Source organism: Python bivittatus, unplaced genomic scaffold, assembly GCF_059951505.1.
Source record: "Python bivittatus isolate LINGU-HERP-01145 unplaced genomic scaffold, Pbiv_v1 ctg000020_np1212, whole genome shotgun sequence".
NCBI lineage: Eukaryota > Metazoa > Chordata > Lepidosauria > Squamata > Pythonidae > Python > Python bivittatus.
Genome location: NW_028277030.1, coordinates 7,611,905 through 7,630,895, shown reverse-complemented (window position 1 = coordinate 7,630,895; position 18,991 = coordinate 7,611,905). Strand labels below are relative to the sequence as shown.

At 37.9% G+C, this 18,991-nt stretch overlaps 1 protein-coding gene across 7 annotated transcripts in view; it reads left to right on the top strand.

Moving 5' to 3' along the window:
- Positions 1-18,991, top strand: part of WDPCP (WD repeat containing planar cell polarity effector) — a 173,010-nt gene that overhangs the window by 19,462 nt on the left and 134,557 nt on the right. For 6 of the 7 annotated variants that reach the window (XR_015794843.1, XM_088134019.1, XM_088134016.1 and 3 more), the window contains exons 3-4: positions 17,275-17,348; positions 18,001-18,045. Coding sequence is in view for 5 of the 7 variants with exons in the window: in XM_088134019.1 (XP_087990145.1) it covers positions 17,288-17,348; positions 18,001-18,045 (106 nt within the window). In the remaining 2 variants the exon portion in view is untranslated. Of the gene's footprint in view, positions 1-17,274; positions 17,349-18,000; positions 18,046-18,991 lie in introns of those variants that run through there. The other variant, XM_088134026.1, reaches the window with a different exon arrangement.

Below are 18,991 nucleotides of genomic sequence, written 5' to 3'. Positions count from 1 at the left end.
TAAGTAAACAAGTATTTAGATGACCTACAAACCATTTGGAGAGTTGGCATTACTTTTTAAGAAGCTGCATTTTGGCTGTTTTACTTAAGGCAGTGTGCCAGCAGAAACAGCATTCACTTTAAATCAGTGCATTGCTTTAAGGATCAATCTTTTATACCTAAGTATTAATCTCCACTACTAGGCTGCTTATTATATACATTGCAAGTGTATAAATATTATGTTGAGGACACCTCTCCCATCTAATTATACAAACACATTTTAAGTAATATGATTTGTATTGCAATCAGTGAACAGAAAAACACATGTGAGGAGAATGTTTTCCAATTTTAAGAGAACTGACAAGTTGGCAGGATGGCATAGTTACTAATTAAAGCAACTTCCACTGAGGGAAAAAGACACCTTGAAAGTGGCCAGAGTCATAAATCTAGTAAGGTTTATCATGCAAAATTGCTTCCATGTAATTATCACAATATGAAGTAGAGTCCAATTTTAAGTATCTTCAGTAAAACATATACCAGGAACTAAGAGTCAGGGTGGGATGGGATGAATTCCATAAAAGCTCCTACTTTCATTCTAATCCATTTTGTTTTTATGTAAATATATAAGCTAAATGCTCATGATTTTGTATAGTTCTGGTTTTTTTTTAAGTAACAGACAAAAACTGCAAGTGATTAACACAGCATTCATTTATGCATTTCCTAAGATAACTGTGGAGAGAGAGACTGGATTCTATTATTAACTGTGATATAAAGCCAAATTAAAGCTTCTTTTTTCCCCTTCTTACTTTCCCACTCTTTTAATGCATTCCATTGTTCAAAAAGGTGTTTTTGTTTTTGTTGTTTGTGAAAAATTAAACCAGAAGCTCAATACATTAAAATAGCATGTTCCTTTTCTACATGAGTAATGAGAAAAGCATTTCTGAGAGGCTCCTTTAGAGGAAATAGGTATCCTGTGAAATTACAGAATCATCAATAGAAAAATATTCTTTCTATCTCTTGTGTACCAGGAAAATAAGAGTTCATCTGTTGGGTTGTTTGGTGCTGAATAAGCTGTTCTTTCACTTTGGACTGCTGGAGCCCTTTAGGCCTAATATTACCTCCTCATAGTACAAACTGCATGCTTCTTAAATATTATTTACTGCTGCCAGCAAGGGTTCTTGTTAATGTACTAGAAACAAAAATTGTATTTTTGATATCTTTAACCTAAATTGGATAATTTATGTCAAGAGCCAGCCTTCGGGCCAGTTTTAAAGTTTAAATAGAGGGTTACGTTTTTTAGACGTTCTTTTTATCATGAAGACAATTTTTGGCAGCAGGCCCTAAACTCATATTGCAGATTTGTGTGAAATGTGTTGGTGGATTTGTGACACAATTCCTTCTTAAAAGAAGTGTGCACTTCGTTGGTGGTATGAAATCCTCATCTATCCCAAACAACTTAAGCTATAAGCCAGGAGTTGCTTCTCCTAGAGGTTACTTATCTGCCTGCCTTTCCCTCTCAAGTTTTCATGAGGGAAACATGGTTAGTTTGAGGGGTCAGAACAAGACATACAGGGAATTAGCTTGGTCACCTGGAAGAAAATAATAAACAATATATTTTCCCCCACTTGGAAGGGGAGGTTGACCTTGAATCTGTTTTCTGTTTCCTCCCTTTTTTTCAGATGCTGATATTATAAAAATAATATTTTGAGTCACTTGGTAAGAGAATCCTGAAAAATCTATCTATCTATCTATCTATCTATCTATCTATCTATCTATCTATCTATCTATCTATCTATCTTCCTTCCTTCCTTCCTTCCTTCCTTCCTTCCTTCCTTCCTTCCTTCCTTCCTTCCTTCCTTCCTTCCTTCCTTCCTTCCTTCCTTCCTATCAGCCCATTCTCCCCACCTCCACTGTAAAACTGTTTTCCAGGTGCCTGTAATATTTCTGGCCAATGAGACTTCCTATGTGAAAGAGAATGGGATTGAGTGGCAGCAGAAGAGAGAGAAAAGGAAGCAATCTTATGCTAAAATCTATCTTTCTATCTCAGTAGTGTATGCTCACTGATATTAGCTCCCCAGGATTTCATAAGATGATGTTTTTCATTCCTACCTGCAGAGGTTTGGGATTAAACATGAGAGTTGTTTACTCACAAAGCACTAGTTCTCCCACTAAGCTGTGGCCCTTTGCCTGATCATAAAAGTTGCTTGGGTATCTGGGTTAGATTTTATCAGTTGTTTACATGTGTTAGTTAGACTCAAAGTTTATAGGATTTTAATGGTATTATTAAAAGCAGAAATTATCACTCTTTTTCCAGCCTGGAAATGGGGTAAACATCTGCACTATTGTTGTTTCTCCTGCTGAAACGATTAATGATTTAAGCAACTATATTTATTTTATTTTATTCATATTGAGCACACCAGCAATTATATGGGTATATATTTATTATTTTTAATTGATTTAAAGAACTTATAAAGCTGACCAACACAACATTTATGACTCTGCCAGATCAACTCTTACACGTTCTTCATGATCCAAAGGCTTTGTAGGTGCTTCAGTAAGTACTCTGGTTTGCAGCCATTAGAGGGTGCTTCTGCATTAAGAGTCTGGCTTTTCAGATTCCAGTATAACTTTTCTGTTCCTCTTACTACTTCAGATAAATTGTACTTTCTAACAACACTAAAAGAAAAAGCAGATTTTACACTTTTTCGTAAATACCACAAACAGCAGTGCGTAAAATTAAATGAATGTAAAGCATTATTGAAGAGTAAGTTATATATGAAACTACTGTATGGTAGTTATAGAACCAAATGTCCTTTAAGTATACACAATTAGGCATATACATTGAATGAATAAAATAGCATGTATTTTAAAATAAAACATACTTAATGCATCCATAATGCTTTTAACACTGCAAGTAGTTTTGTTACCTATTATTCCCTGCTCACCCCTCACATATTTTTAATATATTATTTCAGTTTCACTGCTTTATTCTATAGCTTTAGTCAGTAAAACACTGTACAGAATTTTTTCTCTGATGTTGCACATCCTCATCAGAAAAAAAGGTAATAGGTCTTGAAAATGCATAAACAAAGCATTGTTTGCCATGTAAGTTTTTCAACCTGAAATACTAGAGTCTCATTCAAACAGGTTTTGCCTACTGTCTGTGGTCTGATTCTTATACATTCCTCATATTATTGCATATGATCTCATATATATCATCATGATAAAAACAAAAAAATTGGGGGTTTACATTTTAAAACATGCAGAATCATTTAAATGCAGAAATATGAATATAAATGTAGAAAATATATGCCTATTCATGTAAGTATAGTTCTAGAAAGTAGGGCAACTGATAATGTAAAGATATCCAAAAGTCTTCAGTGAGGTTTGATTTGAATTGAATCTTATGTAAAATTGAATGTAAAGCACTTTATGCTAAATTATTTTTAATACTTAATTTTTTTAAATTAAGAGGCAACTGGTAATCATGGGTTAAGACCTCCCCCTCGAGCTGAAAATTAAACATGTGAGAATATGCCAAAAACAGAAAGAAAATATTAGCATACAAACTATTCATGGCTCTTGTTTATTTGGAAAAAGTGTTAATTGGATAATAAATATTCTAAATGTTTCTTTATACATAATCTTTTTAAATGGCTGAATTCCTTGGTAAAATAGGTTTTTATTTCAATGTGGAAGAATCCATTTTTCTCCCAGTAACCAGTATAAATCCATCAAGATATCTAATGACAGAAAAGAGACTAATTAATTCAATAAAGGGAACAGCTACAGTATAACAAATGTGCTAGTAAATACTTGGATAGTAAGATTATAGGTAACCCTAGTTTTTCAGTCTGTCCCAAAACTGGGTATTTCAAGTCGCGTGATCATCCGTTGCTGTGTGTGGTAATCTAATCGCTGTATGGTAGCGCACACAGCAATAGATGATCATGCAATTGAAATACCCAGTTTTGGGACAGATTAGAAAAACTACGGTTACCTGTTTTTAGGAATTTGGCATGCTTGTCAGCAGCCACCATACTCCATTTTTCTGACTGCAGAGTTCCTCAAGATTGTGCAGCTAAATTTCAGCAGTATATGGTCACTTTTGATGGTGTGATAAATTCTCCCACATAAGACTCAAAATAAGAATTAGGGAGGCTTAACACATTTATTTCCTGTTTTACAAGCATGCCAAATTCCTAATGACTTTTCACATAAGGTTCTTGGAGTTCCTCTATTGGAAGCCATTTTCAGCAATCTCTGCATGTTGGCTGTAATGCATGAAGTGGTTCTTAGTACTGTCTCCTGTAATAGTTAGCTTGTCATGTAAGAACTATGAAAAGGTATGTCTATAATGATAGACTGTAAGATAAATACATAAAAACTGGAGTGAAATGTAGAGTGTCATGGAATGAATGGAAGTAGCATTTGCAAAACAATGTCATTGCTTATACTAGCCAGTGGCAAGGGCTGGCTGAAAATTTTGAAAGAAAAAAATATTTTCATTTCAATTTTATAAAGGATTTAAGTCTATATGATATTCTTTTTTTTTTAATGATATCTGTCCAGGAAGTGCCTTGGTATTGCCAGCACCATGCATCATAAAAAACATGCAAATCTATTATATCATGTTAGTCAGCATGTTTTGGAACCAAGTATTTATGCAGAAAAAAGAATGACTAAAAATGTTCTGTTTTAAATGAGTAAGGCTTTTTAACCTCCAAAAAAAAAGTGTGTACTGAATCATTAATTAAAAGAATGCATACACTGAACACAGAAAAATAATTGGTGATCCCACATTTACATTTATACTAGTAGTTATTTATTTTTCATAATTATTTGAATGTGGTTATTGAAGTGGTTGATAAAGTTCAAATCTTTCATCAAAGTCTTTTTCTCCTTCCTATCTATAGAAGGACACACTGGATTATTTCAGTGTAAATGCTGATGGGTCTTTTCTTTCAATGGAAAAGGACATATCTAAATACAATTTTTTTTCCTCATATAATCCTGTTTGAAGATCAAAATGGAATACAAAGGAAGGAAAGGATTCTTTCTTATTTGTACATTTTTCAAAAAGACAGACTTACACATAGGCATTGTAATTACTACCTGATTTAATACCTGCAGTTTAAATGGAAGTATTCTAAGGAGACTTGCTATTTTCATACATCAGCAAAATGTATTAAATCGTGAACCACTTAAGTTAGGATACTTGACTTCAACAGCCCTAAATCAACTTATGTGACTACAACTTTTCCATGACAATATTCTAAACAGAAAATAACATATTATAGAAATTACTGTGGGAATATTAATATATTTTGAATACTATTGAAAATTGATTTGTTGTACTTATAAATACTTTTTGTTAATCATATTGAAGTAGTCATATTTTTAAATGAATAATTACTGTTGAAAATATAAACTTGTAATTTGAGTTGTTGAGAATTAATTGTAATACTTAGAAGTTTTCTTCTGAACTGAGGGCATTTCACATTTCTGTAGCTGACTGTATCATTGGCTATCTTTACTCTAGTTTGAATCATACATCTGCTATGAAATATTCTACACACATTTTTAAAGATTTTAGCAAATTAAAAAATAAGCTTTTGACCTTGCATTGTCAAAGCTCTAGTAATTTTGTATTGTATTTTCTTTGACTTCTTTATTTTTAACTTTACAAAATTATTTTGGAAAAAAATTAAACCAGCTTCCAAAATCAGTTTAAACAAAATGACTTCATTAATTTGGAAGTGAAATTCATATATAATTGAATATGACTGTTAACCATTCATATTACCTGAAGTTTATTCAGCTATGCTTATTATAACTCTTGTTTTATACTTTAATTAAAAGGTGGCTTTCAAAATAATGTTAGAACAATAATTAATATTTATTTTAAAAAACGAGTAGAATATAGAATAAATAATTTTCAGCATTCAAGAAAGAAGAATATCAGTTTGCTTTTTCACATCTATGTAATATCTGAAGTAAAGGGGTTGTATTTGAGATGTTACCCATTAGACTGAAAAATGGGAAGCACGTGCACACATTTACTTTCAATGTCTTTGTATCAAAGCTATTCTTAGAATTTGGACAGGTTTTTATAATTGGCTTTCAAATATTATTTGTTAAATCTTATACAAGATGTATGTCCACACATAGTAACATCAGAGTAATGAGAGATTAGGGTTTATTATTCAAATGGCGTATAGTGACTCCCTACAATTTTAAAGCAGAGCTAAGGATACTAGTATTTTACTTAGACTTAAGAACTGTAATTTGTTCTGTTTATGAAAATGGAAGCCTTAGTTGAATGGAAATTTTCTAGTTCATATGCTTGCCCCAAAGAAGAAACTCAGTCCAAGATATAATTTTGATATTGTTGCACGTGTAAATGTCTTAAAACTAAAGTGCTATTGCTATAACATAGCCACTTGTAATTTCAAAAGATAGGTCTTATATCCAAAACTTCTTAAAAACGTGAAGAATTAATTCAGTGAAGCATGAAACAACTTCTTAGTAAATGGAAATAAGTTTACAGTGTGTGATTTTCATGCCACTATTCTTAGGTAATCAGATAATGTTTTTCCCCCCAGTGGTTATTATACAACTCATGGTTGGTCTTCTTGTGACAATAAAAGTTTTGGTGTAACTTTCCAATCATACCGTGTACTGGCTTATTTATCCCTCACTCTGTGACAATTAAATGATACATTTGTAAAACCTATACTAGCAAATTTAGCATTTTAAAATACCAATGTGCTGTTAATATAGACTCCACCAATATTTTCTTTGTGAATATATAAATGATCAGAGGAGAAAACAACCATTACATTCTCTTAATATAGCCAATACAGCAAAACTAACCATACCCTAAGGATAAATTATGCCCCCACCCCAACTTTTCAGGGTTGCTTTCCATGTAGAATCTCATTTGGAGAATAAAAAGGCTTTTACATTAAAATATACTTGAGGGAGAATCAGGATAGAGGAAAAATTCAATTTCCTTTTCCTTCTTCCCCTTCATTGGAATTTAGGAAATGGTTTAGGAAAAAACAATTTAATGTGAGTTAGCATAAGAAATGAATATGTGAGAAAAGAGCATAGATTTTTAGCTATTATAATAGTGTTTAAAATAACAAACAAGCAGAAATTAAGTGAAATTAAGATGTTGATGTTCTTCAGCTCTGTCTAAAAACAGCAGTCCTTCCTCAAATAGGAATTTTTATGTTATCCTTTCTTTCTTTCACTTTTCCTCCATTAATTAATTAATCCATTAATTGAACCTTTTTTTCCCGTCACATACATTTATAACCTCAGTATTTGATTTTTTTTCTCTGCACAAAATTATTCAACAATTTGGCCCCAATTTAAATGTTATACCTTGCCAAATCTATATTTTTCTGCTATCTGCATACATTTTTTTCTCTCCATAATTCTGTTACATCTGATTTTTTGGAAATGTATTCATTCACTTTTTTCCAGATCTCCCCTTCATGCCCTCTCTACATCTTGGTTTCCAAAACCTTTAATTCCTTGAATTATCCTCTTCTAGGGATCATTAAGTTCCTTATCTTCTAACATATATGTAGTACTTCCTAGTGATAATTAAAAACTTGTTTGTTCATATACCATTTAAAATCTACTTATCTTATTTTTTTCCATTTTCTACTTTTCCTAGCATGCCTTGTCTATCATTGTCTTGGATCCAAAATATCTAGTGCGGTGGTAGGAACTGTATTGCTGAATAATAAAGTCCTGCATACCCTGCCAGTATGATCAATGGTGAGGGATGCTGGCAGCTGGAGCAACATCTGGAGGACCATAGAGTCCTCATCTCTGGCAAATAAAAAAGTAATTCCACCAGAGATGGAGGAGCCCTGCTGCTCTCATTTATCCTGCACAAATTACTACTAAATTTTACAGAGTAGACAATCTAGCATTTATTGGTGTTTTAGAAATAAATAAGAGTGATAGATATTTATGAAGATTCTCAGTCATCCAGGTGGAATTGCCTGGAGGTTGAGTCATGGCAACTGAACTTCTTTTCTTTTTTGGTAGAGATGTTTTGCTACTTGTCCAAGCAGCTTCAGTCTAAAAAGTTGGTTAGGGGACCCCATAAAAGTCTTCCAGGGTGGCTGTGTTTCTTACTAGCTTGATGGGCTCGTTGAGGGACAATAGGAGACGTGATTAGTAGAGTCTTTGAGATGTAGATGTCTGACTCCTAATCCCTCATTCATCCCCTTCCTGGTGAAGTTCAAAAGTTCACCAGGAAGGCAACAATCAACATCCCTCTGAGGATGAATGCTTGGACAAGTAACGAAACATCTCTACCAAAAAAGAAAATTAGTCCAGTTGCCATGACTCAACCTCCAGATAAGAGTGATAGATAAAAATAATTTCCTGTTTTAACTCAGTGGTCTAAAACCAGAAATAGTATACAATAGTACTACCTAAATATGTAGAATCCGACTGAGTGAGAAAAATTACTGAACTGTATAGATTACTACCAACTTGATCTAGTATTATTTATTGAAATAACAGTAATCCATAAAATTCATTTTGGCCTCTGTGTTTCATACACAAGGGTTATGAGCCTGTTTGGCTGTAGCTTCTAAAGCTTCAGGCTGTTTCACAGAAGTCACACCCAAATGTACCATGCAGCGAAGTGCAACTGCTGCTAAACCTCCTTTACTTTGTTTTTGACTACCATAGTGATAGGATGTTTGTCTTTTAAGTTCTTTGAGATTCTCTAAATTTTTCTCTTTTCTTATTTTTAATTTTAATATTGTGAAAACTCATTTAATGGACTACGAGGAGGGAAAGGATGTCCATTGCTCCCCAAAGTATGGTAAAGAATATATCATTGTGACAACACAAATGATATGAATTCCATCATTCAAATATTACTGCAAATGATTACTAATATTAATACAGGTAGTCCTCGACCGACGACCACAATAGGGACCGGGAAATTTGTCATTAAAGCATCACATGACCGCATCCAATTTTATGACATTCTTTGAGGTGATTGTTAAGTGAATCACATGGTTGTTAAGTGAATCATGTGGTTCCCCATTGATTTTACTTGCCAGAAGTCGGTTGGGAAGGTCACAAATGGCAATTGCATTACCCTGGGATTCTGCAACTGTCATAAATACATGCTGGTTATCAAGCACCCAAATTCTGATCACATGACTGCAGGGATGCCGCAACGATCGTAAGTGTAAGGAGCGGTCATAAGTCACCTTCAGCACCGTTGTAACTTCAAACAGTCATTAAACAAATGGTTGCAAGTCAAGGACTACCTGTAATATGGTAATATTTACTAAAAGATTAAGGTCACAACACCAGAATTCAAGCAAGTACTTTATTTTCAAATGAGAAATCTATATATCAGCAATTTAAGATGGCAGATTTCTGATGTGCAACTTTTTTTGGTGCTAGAGACTTGTCTTTTCTGTGAAGGCAGAACAATCTACACTTGCTCTGTTTTGGAAATGTTCATTAGATTTCTTGTCAACCTGAGAACCAGCGATCAGCCTAGTCATTTATGAGGAGGAAATGAAAGACAGATTGGAGACAGAGTATCCTGCAGAAAAGCTAAGTGGTCACTGACACCAGCTTGATAGCACATAATCAAATGACACAAGAAATGAGCTGACTGTGTTTGTAAAGATCAGCTTGGACTGACCTGGAACAAAAAGGAACTTAACATATTTCAAGGAATATAACATTACTCCCTACAACATGGGTAGATTCAACTTTTGGTAAATACCAACTTCCTCCTCCTTTCTAAATGTAATGAGCTGCCACCTGTTGATCCCAAATCCAGTAACTTTCCTTGCAACCAATATTGATTCAAAAGAAAGTTCATTTATTGAGAATAAGTGTACAGATCCAAAGCATTGCTAAGGCTAAGCAAAAGCGCACCAAAAGCTGTTTTTCTTACTTCCTCCCCCCCTTAACCCCCCCCTTAGTTCTTGGTCTTCTGATTCCCTCGCTAGTACGACCTTGTACCTTCCAGTGCCTGTGATAAGGAGCCATCTGCTTTTAACGGTTTCTCATCCCTGCTCCCCCCCCTTTTACAATGGCAGAACCGCAGCATGTAAAAGCAATTTCTAAACTAGCCATATAACAATCTATTATAAAATCTTGCGAGGATTCTGACATGCTGCCCTTCCACAAGTGGGGATGTCAGTCGGATGATTGCTCTTCTTCACTCTAAAACATAAAAAGCAAAAAGAAACATAATACAATAACAATAACCATTCTAATCATTAAGGCTTTGTAGGATAAACATCATAAAATGTTTTAACTAAATGTGGAGCCTTTACATGTTTCTTGTCAACCCATTCAGCCAACGATTTAGGAAAATGTTTCCACTGAATTAAAAATTGAACCCCTCCCCTATGTTTTCTACTGTCCAGTATTTCTTTAACTTCAAAATGTTGTTCTCCTTCAACCATTATTGGCTTAGGAGGCACTGGGGAAGGATGCCATTGAGATGACTCTTTGTAGGGTTTAAGCAGGTCGCAGGGGAACACTGGATGGATTCTTTTAAATGTGGCAGGCATCTGTAATCATAGTGAAACTGGGTTAATTACTTTATCAATAACAAAAGGCCCTATGAACTTTGGAGCGAGCTTTCTGGAAGGTTGTAATGATTTAAGATGCTTGGTAGATAAAAGAACCTTATCGCCTACTTTCCAGTCTTTTTCTGGGGTTCTCTTAGCATCTGCAAATTTCTTGTACGTTGCTCTGGCCTCATTCAATGACACAGAAATCTGAGGCCACACTTGTGTCATTTGCTGTACCCATTCATCAACTGAAGTGACTTGAGTGGACTGTTTAGGTAGTTCTGGGATGGGTACAAAGTCCTGTCCCGTAGCTATTTTAAACGGGGTGAGGCCAGTGCTTTGGTGCACTGCATTATTATAAGCTACTTCAGCAAACGGTAAGAGCTCAGCCCAATTGTCTTGTTGGTAGTTAACGAAGCATCTCAAATATTGTTCTAGCACTGAGTTCAGACATTCACAGGATCCCGCCGTTTGGGGGTGGTACCCCGAACTCAAGCCTTGCGATGCCCCCAGTAGTTTTAGGAACGCCCTCCAGAACTTGGCAGTAAACTGGACCCCGCGATCTGAAATTACTCGTTCTGGGACACCATGAGCTCGGTAGACGTGCTGTATAAATAACTTAGCCAGTTTGGGGGCTGATGGAAGGGATTGGCATGCCACAAAATGTGCTTGTTTGGAAAAAAGGTCTGTAACTACCCAAATAACTGTCCTTTTGTTGCTTTCCGGCAGGTCTACAATAAAGTCCATGGAAATTTGCTTCCAAGGGGCACTTGGGTTTGCTACTGTTTGTAGAAGCCCCATTGTTTTGCCCTCTCTCCTTTTGACCATTGCACATGTGGGACATGTAGCTACATAATCCCCTACATCTTTTCTCATTGTTGGCCACCAAAATTGACACCTGAGTAGATGTAATGTTTTCACAAAACCGAAGTGCCCAGCTGTTCTGCTGTTGTGACTTCTTTGCAAGATCCACTTTCTACCGTCTGCAGGGACATACAGCTTATCCTGCCACCACCGTGCCCCTTGCTTGTTCACTAGTAATTGGCTGTTGCTTTTAAACCAATCATCCTGAGCAATCTGGGCGTTTAATTTTTTCAACAACTCTCCTTCTGGTTGTTCTTCACCTCTTTTTTTCTGAGCTCTGGTGACCACTCTTAGGGCTGCTTGGGTACATGGGATTACAGGAGCGACCACTTCCTCCCACTTGCTGTTGTGTTGAGGCAATCGAGACAGGGCGTCCGCCAGAAAATTTTTCTCCCCAGGAATGTACTTCAGGGAGAAGTTTAATCGATGAAAATATTGTGCCCATCTCATTTGCTTGGGTGACAGCTTCCTCGGTGCAGTCAAAGCTTCTAGATTTTTGTGATCAGTCCAGATTTCAAAGGGATGGGGTGATCCCTCTAACAAGTGTCTCCAGCAAACTAACGCCCAGCGCACTGCGAACACTTCCTTTTCCCACACCAACCAGCATCTCTCAGTTTCTGAAAATTTCCGGGATATGTACGCACATGGAAACAGCTCCTCCCCTGCCCCCTTCTGTAACAACACAGCTCCCACTGCCACATCCAAAGCATCTGCCTGGATAACAAATGGCTGTTCTGGATCAGGGTGCTTTAAGATCGGTTCAGCCATAAATAGACGCTTTAAACTTTGAAAAGCTTCCTGGCACTCCTTAGTCCAGGCCAAAGGGGGTCCTGGTTTTGATGCCTTCGCCTTGTCCTTGCCCTTGGTTTTCAACAAATCAGTGAGTGGGAGTGCCACCTGGGCAAAGTTGGGTATGAATTGCCGATAGAAGTTAGCAAAGCCCAGGAAACTTTGAAGCTGACACCTGGTTTTGGGAGCCTCCCAACCTGTGACGTCCCTCACCTTGACCGGGTCCATTTCAATTCCCTGATGCGAAATTCTATACCCCAAATAGTCAATTTGCTATTTATGAAATTCACATTTGGAGAGCTTGGCATACAATTGAGCTTCCAGTAGCTTTTTTAGTACCTTCCTGACCAATTGTACATGTTGCTCCATGGTCTCAGTGTAAATCAGGATATCGTCCAGATAAACCAACACCCCCTGGTATAAATGCTCTTGGAACACCTCATTTATAAGTTGCATAAACACCCCCGCTGCTCCTTTTAATCCGAACGGCATTATTTCATAACGGAAACACCCCAGGGACGTGTTAAAAGCAGATTTCCATTGATCTCCTTCCCGGATTCGCACCCTGAAGTATGCCTCCCTTAAATCCAGCTTTGTGAAAATTTTCCCTTTGGATAAATGGGCCAACAGGTCTTTCATCAAAGGGAATGGGTACCAGTTGTCAGCAGAAATGGCATTAAGCCCTCTATAGTCTGTGCACAAACGTAGGGAGCCATCCTTCTTTTCCCTAAATAGCACCGGTGCAGCAATTTGAGAATGCGTAGGTACAATAAAGCCCCTCTTTAGATTCTTATCAATGAATTCCCACAAGGCTTCCAACTCTTTGGGTGTCATTGGATATGTTTTCTTCCTTGGAAATTTAGCCCCAGGCTCAATCTCTATGGCACAGTCACTGGTGCGATGCGGGGGTAGCTGATCTGACTCCCGTTCGCTAAACACCTCCTGCAGGTCACGGTATTGCTTGGGAATCTGAGTTGCAGCCTCCCCTGCCTTTTCCCTACTCACAGCGCCCATCTCTTCATCTGACGACGTTTCGGTAATTCCTTCAACTTGCACTCCCCAAGATCTTTTCCTCCCAGTTCACTTCTGGGTTCTTCCTTTTTAACCAGTTCATGCCCAGAAGCACTGGGTTGCCTGCCATGGGAGTCACTAGGAATTTAATAGTCTCTCTATGGTCCCCCATAGTTAGCTCGAGCTCTTCAGTACGATACTCCACCGGCCCTCCCCCCACTGGGGATCCGTCCAGCTGGGTAAAAATCACAGGGGTTTTGAGTCTCTTTAAGTGCAGTCCCAAACCCCGGGCAAGGGCGGGATTAATCAGATTTCGGGAGCAGCCAGAGTCTATCAGCGCCTGTATCTCTGCCTTTCGGTTCGTCCTCACCACCCTTAGTTCCACCCAAATTTTAATGGGACTCACCCCCATCTCTTCCCTCTCCAAGTCCTCTCGTGAGCTGCTTTCCTTCTCTGGGAGAGTAGCTGCCTGTCGGAGAGAGAGCAGATCTAACAACTTTTGCCACCGCCGCGTGTTGCTGCTCTAGCTCCCGCCTCGCTGCCTACTGCCGCTGGCTCTTTCTTGCCGGGCTTTGAAGACTTCGGCCCCTTCCGCTCCGTCTTCTTGCCTCCTTGCTCTGTCTTTGCTTTAGGGCACGCAGCGGCAAAGTGTCCTGGCTCCCCGCAGTTGAAACAGACGCGCCTGCTCCTGCTACCTTCCGGCGCGCTGGTCTTCGCCTTGGCCGCCACCTACTTTGTGCCGGGTAAGGGCGGAAGTTGGGTTCTTGCTTCTATGGTGCGCCATTGCTCCTCCACTTCGCCGGCCATAGCGACCCATCCATTAAAGGTTTTGGGGAAACCCCGGCACACCACGCACTGCAACAATTCGGGTTGTAAGCCTCTCTGGAAAAACTTGATCAGGAGCTCTTCAGGCACGTGAGGCAGCCTTTGAGCCAATCCCCGAAATTCGTAGGCGTACTCTGATACTGACTTGGACCCCTGCTTCAGCCTTTCCAGGTCGCGTCGTGCTTTAAGCGCCATGCACGGGCTTTCAAAGTGCGCGCAGAGAGCCGCCATGAAATCCTCTAATCTCCTTAAAGCCTGGTCCTTCGCCCTGTGCAGGCCAACCACCCATTCTGCAGCCATACCTTCAAAAAAACTGGACACGTAGGAGACCTTCTCTTCCTCGCTGCGGAACAGACCCCCATAGCCTTCCATGTAGATCTGAACCTGGGTGATAAAGCAAGCAAGCTGCTCAGCATCTCCCCCGAATTTCATGGAGATGCCCCGCTGCTGCATCGGGCTCTTCTTGGCTCTGCTAGGTGTGAGATCCTCCTCCTCCTCGCTGGAGGTCTCACCTTCGTCTGACTGCTCTGCCGCCTCCGTACCTCCCGGTGTGGCCGCTGACTCTCGCGTAGGGGGTGTAAATTCCCCTCCAACCAGCTGATCTACCGCTGCCTTTAGTGCTCACATATCATCGGATAGGGACCCCACCTGCCCTTCCAATTTCCCCATACGATCTTTCATCGAAGGGCCCCGTCCCTTCGTCACTGTTGCCCTTGCCCCCGCTCGGGCTTGGTGGGATGATTGTACTGGCTCCTCCTGGGTTATCACCTTCACTTCCAATGGAGGGGGGACCGGTCTCTCTTCCTCTTCCTCAATGACATCATCAGCCATCCTGTTGCTCGGTTGGTCCCGGTCAACGTGAGGCTTTGGACTCCCCGCAGGGTAATCTCCCTGGCGGAAGTCTGCACTGGGAGTCTTAGCAAAATGTAATGAGCTGCCACCTGTTGATCCCAAATCCAGTAACTTTCCTTGCAACCAATATTGATTCAAAAGAAAGTTCATTTATTGAGAATAAGTGTACAGATCCAAAGCATTGCTAAGACTAAGCAAAAGCGCGCCAAAAGCTGTTTTTCTTACTTCCCCCCCCTTAACCCCCCCCCTTAGTTCTTGGTCTTCTGATTCCCTCGCTAGTACGACCTTGTACCTTCCAGTGCCTGTGATAAGGAGCCATCTGCTTTTAACGGTTTCTCATTCCTGCTCCCCCCCCCTTTTACAATGGCAGAACCGCAGCATGTAAAAAGCAATTTCTAAACTAGCCATATGACAATCTATTATAAAATCTTGCGAGGATTCTGACACTAAATAAATAACATATTAATACAACATTTAACACAATCTTTTTGGCTCCTTGATTATATGTTCACTCCTTGTGTAGTAGCATTTGTGGACGCTTTGCTTCTTTTGGAAGAATCATAAATTGCCATACAGTTGCTGTGCTTAGAATATTCTTTATGTAGTTTTGGTCATTGTCATGTGCTGAAATTCAATGTTGGATGGTATCTTTGTAAAGTATTGCCCTCGGATTGGTAAACTTAACACATAGCAAGGAGCATACCATTATTTCCCATAACATGTATAGGTTCAACATTTGCTAAATGCCAACTTCCTCACACCTTCCTCCAGATCGTAACCATTCTAGAACGATCCCAGGCAGCTATATGGATTCATTTCTCCACCTTTATCCAGGTGGTTCAGATGAGAACTTTGCAAGCCATCCCTATGTGAATTGTAGAGATCATAATGAGTACTGGTTATTTATCTGTAGCTGTAGTTCTTCAGGTGATTGTTTATAAATTCACATAGTCTTACAATACATAGTCTCAAATGACTTTATTTCTTCAGATTGCCTGCAGTGGTTTTAGGAGTTGAAGAGAGCTCAGTGGGAGTCATGCCTAGCAGCATGGTATGATGTCCACACCAAACACTCTTAAGGTCTAAAAATTTTCAAATGGGGCTCTGCATGATTATATAACTAGGTGTGTGAATTCACAGATGATCACTTGAAGAACTGGTAACTAACTAGTTGTTTTGTACTACAGAGTAAATATTTTAATAAAACAATATTTTAATATTTACTTACTGGATTCACCAGTGAGCCAGAAGCTAAGAGGATATAACAGAATACTGAAATTCTTAACTATAATTTCTTGCTACTAAAAATTATCACGTCAATAAACTATACAGTTATTCTTTTAAATATCTCCTATGTTTGACAATTAAATATATAAATACTATTAAATATTCACACAGCACAGATATGAAGAAATCAATGGATGTCTTTAATGGATCTTCAGGATGGCTTTATAAACTACTTTTGTGCATTTAAAAAAAGCATGTGCAAGGAGTCATTTCAAGATACGATATACATTCTTATATTATTTCCAGGCTGTTGTTGGATTTCAGATCAGGGCGGGTGTATTTGCTCATCTTAAATGTCTTTCCCCCGTATTTGCATTCTACAGGCATCACCACCATCATGTACTCAAAAAGCAATTGCTAGTCCTTTATGTAAATTATTACTCTGCAGGTTTACTGCCAAGATTTATGGCAGCATGATTATGTTACATTCAAGCACTCCTTTTCAACAACGCCTGATTTCAGAGGGCTACATCCAATATCTGCTAATTCTACTGGCATTCTCTCCCTTTCTTTCCTATTTGCATTATCTGGAGGTTGAGTCATGGCAGCTGGACTTCTTTTCTTTTGGTCTGATACATTTTGCTGCTTGTCCAAGCAGCTTCTTCCAAGCTGCTTGGACAAGCAGCGAAATGTATCAGACCAAAAGAAAAGAAGTCCAGCTGCCATGACTCAACCTCAGACAATTCCACGTGGATGACTGAGAATCTTCATCAACATACTCCTATTTGCATTCCTTACATAACCCCAAGTCTCTGCGGTGAGTCTCCAACTCTGGAGCAGATTTGGGGATGCACAGAAGTGGGGAATCTGAATCTTCAGTTCTACTGGTGGAGGGATGCAACTGAATGCAACCCTAAGGTAGAAAATTTGGGAAATAAGCATATGTGTAGTTTAAATTGAATTATAAGTTGAATTAATTTGATTTGATTTAATTCATTCAGTTTACATAAGTACAGCTAGTAAATGTCAATCCATTAAAATTGATAAAATACAGTATTCCTGGGTCCTACAGATGTGCAATAATAAAGGGATTTCATTATTTTTCATCTTACCATTGCCTCCATCCCTTTTCACTCTAGAATTAAGTTAAAGATGACTGTCTTTCTCTCTGAAATGCACCTCTGGTCTTTGAAGAGCATCTTATATGTTGAAGGTAAAACAAATGTTATAATTTTTCCAGTTTTTTAAAGGAACTTACCAAACCATGTTAATGTTAAACTTAATGTGATGCATTACACTTAGTTTCCAGAATCATACAGTGTACAAAAGCTTGTTGTTCATTCTCTACCGAGTGCCAGCATTCGTTATCTGACTAACAATATCTAAACAAAAAATGGTAATTTCTAATCTGATTTCCTAACAGCTCAATTCCTTGCAAGAAAGAATACTTACCTGTAAAACTTTGGGCTGAAAGTGGCATAGATCATAGGAATTCTTTGCTGCTTATTTCAGAGAGGATAATACCTAAACTATGCAACAGCAAGCAAACCTCTATCACACTATTTAATATGCTACAGTAGATACTTTTAGTTATACTCTGTGTTGTCATTGCAACAAAGTATTTTTCAAATATTTACATGTATATATGTATGTATATCTACATATGTCTATATGAAATTGCCACTCATGAATTTGGGCCTGGCAACTTGGTAAAAGGTTTTTGCAGATACTCCATTTGAACAATTTTAGAAATCCACACATGAATAGTATTTGTATCACTGGATGCCTTACTTTTTTATGATGAACAAAGAAATTTGTTTGGTTTCAAACGCTATAATTAAAGTTATATTTCCTTAATTATCCAGACCGAGATATTGGCATCTATCAGTACCATGATAAGAAGGAACCAGGTAAAATTTTGACATTATAATAAGAGTTATAATAAGATTACAGTTAAAGTTTCAGCATCTGATATCTGAAACTTGTATAATAGTAAATCATATAGTATTTAAGTCTGCACATCTTAAGATAATTTCTTAAGGTAGTCCATACAGACTGATACGTTATCCTTCTTGTGTTTCCACTTCTCTTTCGGGTCCTGCTTTTTATAGTATGTTATTTGCTGATGAGATATGGGAATTTCAAATATTTCTACAATTTTCTACTTCTTTGTTTGTTTTTAATAAAGATCTTGTCCAATTGTGATTTTTTTTTCTCATGGACCAAAACTGGTCATTATCATTCCAAACTATTTTTCTCTGCAGCTAGTTAGCCATTAGCTCAACCTACTTTTAAACATTGGTTGAACAAAAAAGTGTGTACTTCACAAGTTTTAAATTTTCTTGTATAAAAATAAAGATTTAATACTGTACAATATATTAAATTGGTAGAGCCTGTTACATTTTCATTTATTGAAGTTCCAGTAGAGGGCATTGTAAATTCATAGGAATGCACTGATGTTGGTCTCCTGGATCCTCCTTACCTGATATTTGAAATGGGCATTTCAGAGTGAATGATCAATTTTCTTTATCTGATTAAAGTTTTTAATCCTAGAAGATTCATGATGGGCCAAAAGGTCTTTTCAGCCAGAATGACTTCCTGTTTTGGTCCACATTAAAGTAGTAGTTTGTGTGAGCATTCCATGCTGTCTCCACAGGCAGCACAGACTGATTTAACTTCTGGGTTGGATTTGGTTGCAAAGTTAATTAGAATAAAACTTGTTTAGTAAGATTGCATCTGTAGAGATTGCTTCCATTTTATTACAATTTAGTTTATCCAAGAAGCGAACAATGTTAAATTTTCACCTAATCAAATCTTTATTACGGTCATAGACCAGCATAAATTTTCACCTGTGAA